Raw genomic sequence first — 6,290 nt, 5'->3', positions numbered from 1 at the left:
ATCCTCTATTTGAGAAGAGCACTCTAGTATTTTAATTATTGTATTTAATTTTCTGCACAAATAGTTCCGTGCAAATGAAAAGTGTCCACTGCAGTGGACGCGTTAGGAGGTAAAAATGTGTTTACGCTTGTCCAAGATCCTCTATTTGACAAGAGCACTCTAGTGTTTTTATTATTGTATTTAATGTTCTGCAAAAAATAGGTCTGTTATGTAAATGAAAAGTGTCCACTGCGTGGATGCGTTAGGAGGTAAACATTTGTTTACGCTTGTCCAAGATCCTCTATTTGAGAAGAGCACTCTAGTATTGTAATTATTGTATTTAATTTTCTGCACAAATAGTTCCGTTCCGTGCAGTGGACACTTTATTTCACGGTAAAGATCTGCCACTTTTTTGACACTTGTCCAAGATCCTCTATTTGACAAGAGCACTCTAGTGTTTTTATTATTGTATTTAATGTTCTGCAAAAAATAGGTCTGTTATGTAAATGAAAAGTGTCCACTGCGTGGACGCGTTAGGAGGTAAAAATTTGTTTACGCTTGTCCAAGATCCTCTATTTAAAAAGAGCACTCTCGTGTTTTTATTATTGTATTTAATTTTCTGCAAAAAAATAGTTCAGTGCAAATGAAAAGTGGACACTGCAGTGGACACTTTATGTCACGGTGAAGATCTTCCACTGTTTTGACACTTGTCCAAGATCCTCTATTTAACAAGAGCACTCTAGTGTTTTTATCATTGTATTTCATTTTCTGCAAAAATAGTTCTGTTATGTAAATGAAAAGTGTCCACTGCAGTGGACGCGTTAGGAGGTAAAAATGTGTTTAGGCTTGTCCAAGATCCTCTATTTAACAAGAGCACTCTAGTGTTTTTATTATTGTATTTCATTTTCTGCAAAAATAGTTCTGTTATGTAAATGAAAAGTGTCCACTGCAGTGGACGCGTTAGGAGGTAAAAATGTGTTTAGGCTTGTCCAAGATCCTCTATTTAACAAGAGCACTGTAGTATTGTAATTATTGTATTTCATTTTTAGGAGGTTAAAAATGTGACGGTAGGGATCTTTTTTGACACATGTCCAAGATCCTTTATTTAACAAATTATTGTATTTAATTTTCTGCAAAAAATAGTTCCGTGCAAATGAAAAGTGGACACTGCAGTGGACACTTTATGTCACAGTAAAGATCTTCCACTTGTCCAAGATCCTCTATACGACAGGAGGCGCTTTGGTGTTTTTAATTATTAGATGTAATTTTCTGCAAAAAATAGTATGAAAATGACAAATGTCCACTGCAGAGGACGCTTTAGGAGGTTAAAATGTGATGGTAAGGATCTTTTTTGACACATGTCCAAGATCGTCTATTCAACACATTATTGTATTTAATTTTCTGCAAAAAAAAAAATAGATATGTAAATGCCAAATGTCCACTGCAGAGGACGCAGGCCTTTAGAGGTGAAAATGCCAAAGCAAAGATCTTCTGATGTGTTTACATTTAAAGTGTTTTTATTATATTTAATGTTATGTAAAATTGTGTAAATGCCAAATGTCCACTGCAGTGGACGTAGAGCCTTTCTGTTTACACCCGTCCAAGTGAGTGTTTTAATTTGGTCCCTTTTTGAACTGAACTCAGTCAAATTGTCCCCTTTTCTGGAAGAAGACGCATCTGGTTGTAGGAACTTACTGGCCAAGTGGGGGTCCTCCGCGATACAAGTCCCAAGTAGGTGACGTCAGCTAGGCCAGGTGGTACATGCTGTATCCGACGTGCGCGGCGTACAGTCCCACCGGGGAGACCGGCAGCGAGTGCCGCTGGAAGGCGTGCGAGGCCGCGTAGGAGGCCGGGACGTGCGCGCCGTGCAGCGGGAAGGAAATCCCAAAGGCCGGCGGCAACATGGGCTTGGCTGCCATTTTCAGTTTCTCCAGCTCGGCCTCCTGCAGCCGCTTGGCCTTGGCCCTGCGGTTCTGGAACCAGATCTTGACCTGGGTCTCGGTCAGGCTGAGGGAGCTGGAGAACTCGGCGCGCTCGGCGATGGAGAGGTACTGCTTCTGCCGGAACTTCCGCTCCAGGGCCAGCAGCTGGGACGTGGTGAAGGGCGTGCGCGGCTTCCGGTTGGTCTTGTGCTTCCGCAGCGGACACGCCGGAGGACTCAACCTTCCTGCGGGACAAAAACACAGTCCTGTCAGTCAAAGCGTCAGGGGCGAGCAGAACGTGCGCGTCAAGGCGAGCCAGGCCGCGCGCGTCATGGCAAACAGAGCCGAACGTAACGCGTGCGTCTGGGCGACCCAGGCCGTGCGCGTCATGGCGACCCAGGTCGCGCGTAACGCGTGTGTCAGGGCGACCCAGGCAGCGCGTCACGCCTGCGTCCGGGCGACCCAGGCCGTGCGCGTCATGGCGACCCAGGTCGCGCGTAATGCGTGTGTCAGGGCGACCCAGGCCGCGTGCGTCCGGGCGACCCAGGCCGTGCGCGTCATGGCGACCCAGGTCGCGCGTAACGCGTGTGTCAGGGCGACCCAGGCCGCTCCGCGTCAGGGCGACCCAGGCCGCGCGCGTCATGGCAAACAGAGCCGAACGTAACGCGCGCGTCAGGGCGACCCAGGCAGCACGTCACGCCTGCGTCCGGGCGACCCAGGCCGTGCGCGTCATGGCGACCCAGGTCGCGCGTAACGCGTGTGTCAGGGCGACCCAGGCCGTGCGCGTCATGGCAAACAGAGCCGAACGTAACGCGCGCGTCAGGGCGACCCAGGCAGCGCGTCACGCGTGCGTCCGGGCGACCCAGGCCGTGCGCGTCATGGCAAACAGAGCCGAACGTAACGCGCGCGTCAGGGCGACCCAGGCAGCGCGTCACGCGTGCGTCCGGGCGACCCAGGCCGTGCGCGTCATGGCGACCCAGGTCGCGCATAACGCGTGTGTCAGGGCGACCCAGGCCGCGCGCGTCAGGGCGACCCAGGCCGCGCGCGTCATGGCAAACAGAGCCGAACGTAACGCGCGCGTCAGGGCGACCCAGGCAGCGCGTCACGCCTGCGTCCGGGCGACCCAGGTCGCGCGTAACGCGTGTGTCAGGGCGAACCAGGCCGCTCCGCGTCAGAGCGACCCAGGCCGCGCGCCTGGGGGCGACCCAGAAGGCGCGCGTCAGGGTGACCCAGGCAGCGCGTCACGCCTGCGTCCGGGCGACCCAGACCGCGTGCGTCAGGGCGACCCAGGCAGCGCGTAACGCGTGCGTGAGGGCGACCAAGGCCGAGCGCGTCAGGGCGACCCGGGCCGCGTCAGGGCGAGCAGAGCCGCGCGCAACGCCGGCAGACTTACGAGGAGGCGTCGGGGAAAAAGTCTGCATCCAGGCGGTCCTCTCCTGGCCGTCTGGACTCTCGGGCTTGACCAGCGCGTCTTCCTGCAGGCTCACCACGGAAAAAGAGGAGCTCATGGGGGTGGCGTCCAAGCCTCCGAAGCGGATCCCCAGCCCGCCGGCTCCGCAGGGTCCGTCCGGCGAAGGCGCCTCCCGGCTGGGCTTCCTGTCCGCCATCAGAGCCTCCACGCTGAAGGGCAGGATGGAGACTTTGGGCTTCCCGGCGTCCTCCAGGCTGGTCTGCATGGCGGCGACCTGCGCCGAGGGCGGATCTTCACTCTTGGTCACGGCTGACATGCACAGCGACGTTGGGGCCATGCAGGGCGGACGCTACTTTGTCTGGAAGGAAGCGAAGTCGAGGGAGAAAAGAAAGCCGCGTCAAAGTGTCGGCGTCCTCATGTTTGTGGGCAGCGCAGAGTGCAGAGCGCCGCTTTAAGGCAGCAGAGGGGAGGGACAGGAACCAATCACAGAAGACTTGGGATGGACGAAGAACCAATAGGAACACCACTCTCTTTTTTTCCCCTTCTGTGATACACTTTCAAATAAAGTAACACAACAAACTACTATGGAGACAACTTGTACTATTGTCATCATCATTTTGTAATATTAATATGATATATAATCTTTCAACTTGTACTATTGTCATCATTTTCACCGTTTTAATAGAAATATGAAATATAATCTTACAACTTGTACTATTGTCATCATGTTTACCATTTTAATAGAAGTATAATCTTTCAACTTGTACTATTGTCATCATTTTTACCGTTTTAATAGAAATAAGAAATATAATCTTACAACTTGTACTATTATCATCATGTTTACCATTTTAATAGAAATATAATGTTGTAACTTGTACTATTGTCATCATTTTCACCATTTTAATAGAACTATGAAAAATAATCTTACAATTTGTACTATTGTCATCATGTTTAGCATTTTAATAGAAGTATAATCTCATAACTTGTACTAACTATTGTCATCATTTTCACCATTTAAAAGAAATATGATAAATAATCTTACAACGTGTACTATTGTCATCATGTTTACCATTTTAATAGAAATATGATGTATCACATTACAACCATTTTAATAGAAATACATTCTTACAACTTGTACTATTGTCATCATAATTACAATGTTAATAGTAATATGATAAATAATCTTACAACGTGTACTATTGTCATCATGTTTGCCATTTTAATAGAAATATAATATATAATCTTACAACGTGCACTATTGTCATCATTTTCACCATTTTAATAGAAATCAATTCTTACAACTTGTACTATTGTCATCATAACTACAATTTTAATAGAAATATGATAATTAATCATACAACGTGTACTATTGTCATCATGTTTACCATTTTAATAGAAATACATTCTTACAACTTGTACTATTGTCACCATAATTACAATTTTAATAGAAATATGATAAATAATCTTACAACTTGTACTATTGTAATCATGTTTACCATTTTAATAGAAATATAATCTCGCAACTTGTACTATTGTCATCATGTTTACCATTTTAATAGAAATATAATCTTACAATTTGTACTATTGTCATCATGTTTACCATTTTAATAGAAATATAATCTTATAACTTGCACTAACTATTGTCATCATTTTCACCATTTTAATAGAAGTATGATAAATAATCTTACAACGTGTACTATTGTCATCATGCTTACCATTTTAATAGAAATATAATCTTACAACTTGTGCTATTGTCATCATTTTCACCATTTTAATAGAAATATAATCTTACAACTTGTACTAACTATTGTCATCATTTTCACCATTTTAATAGAAATATGATAAATAATCTTAAAAACGTGTACTATTGTCATCATGTCTACCATTTTAACAGAAATATGATGTATCATCTTACAACTTGTACTATTGTCATCATAACTACAATTTTAATAGAAATATGATAAATAATCTTACGTGTACTATTGTCATCATGTTTACCATTTTAATAGAAATACATTCTTACAACTTGTACTATTGTCACCATAATTACAATTTTTAATAGAAATATGATAAATAATCTTACAACTTGCACTATTGTCATCATGTTTACCATTTTAATAGAAATATGACATATCTTCTTACTATTGTCATCATCATGTTGACCATTGTAATATCAAATATAATCTTACAACTTGTACTATTGTCATCATCAGATGTGGCCCCCGGGCCTTGTGTTTGACACTCCGTATAAATAAAGCTTATTCATCATAGAAATTGTACAAAATTTGACATTTTGTTCGAACTTAATATTTAGGGTTTGCCTCGCGATTTTAATACAAAAATATTTTGACATGTTTAATATATTTTCAGGATCATGCAGTTAACAAAACATTTATTATCTCCTAAATGCAAACAATTGTCCAATAGTTTAATATTTCAGGATGATTTATAAATAGAAATATGCATTTGTGCATCTCAATGAATTTGAAGACATTTGTATTTATATTTATATTCTAGCCATTGAGAATATTTGCATTTGTAAAAATTCATAATCACGCAGTTAATAAAACGATGAAATTCTTACCTCACAACATTTTTTTTTGTTGAAACATTTGAGCATTTCAGGCTCTCGTTAGCAGCGACAAATGGACTTCTTAGTCAGATCAACAACTTCTGCACAATATTCCAACATATCGCGATGCAGAAGGGACGGCATGTCTGCAGCAGGGAGATAATCGCAGCCTTTGGGACTCAAACATCAGTCACGTTGACTCCAAAATGCTGACTGGCAGATTTTTATTTTATTATTATTATTATTTTTTACAAGAATTTCTTGTCTTCTGTCCTCTTTTTTTCCCTCTTTTTTCCCCCTGAAATGCGCTCCGTGCCCTGCAAGGCTGCATGCTGGTTATTGATCCTGCAGGCTCCGATCAGATTGCAGGCCTTTGCAGCGGTTTAGGGCCGATTATCGGCCTTGA

General features: G+C 43.9%; 1 protein-coding gene across 1 annotated transcript; it reads right to left on the bottom strand.

The window, feature by feature from the left end:
- Positions 1-1,188: 1,188 nt before the first annotated feature.
- Positions 1,189-3,725, bottom strand: msx1a (muscle segment homeobox 1a). Its single transcript, XM_062044397.1, has 2 exons — positions 3,295-3,725; positions 1,189-2,146 (listed from the first exon to the last, which is right to left on the bottom strand). The coding sequence occupies exons 1-2, from the start codon at positions 3,647-3,649 to the stop codon at positions 1,725-1,727; spliced, it is 777 nt and encodes a 258-aa protein (XP_061900381.1). The 5' UTR covers positions 3,650-3,725; the 3' UTR covers positions 1,189-1,724.
- Positions 3,726-6,290: the final 2,565 nt, after the last annotated feature.

This window comes from Entelurus aequoreus, linkage group LG01, assembly GCF_033978785.1.
Source record: "Entelurus aequoreus isolate RoL-2023_Sb linkage group LG01, RoL_Eaeq_v1.1, whole genome shotgun sequence".
Lineage (NCBI taxonomy): Eukaryota > Metazoa > Chordata > Actinopteri > Syngnathiformes > Syngnathidae > Entelurus > Entelurus aequoreus.
The sequence above is the reverse complement of the archived record's forward strand: the minus strand, read 5'-3'. Positions and strand labels throughout refer to the sequence as shown.

What these genes read in the sequence shown, in the direction of transcription:
- msx1a (XM_062044397.1), bottom strand. Translation starts at nt 3,649, where the DNA reads ATGGCCCCAACGTCGCTGTGCATGTCAGCCGTGACCAAGAGTGAAGAT. An exon ending in TTTTTCCCCGACGCCTCCTC is followed by an intron (nt 2,147 to 3,294) that starts GTAAGTCTGCCG and finishes TTTGTCCCGCAG; the next exon opens with GAAGGTTGAGTCCTCCGGCG.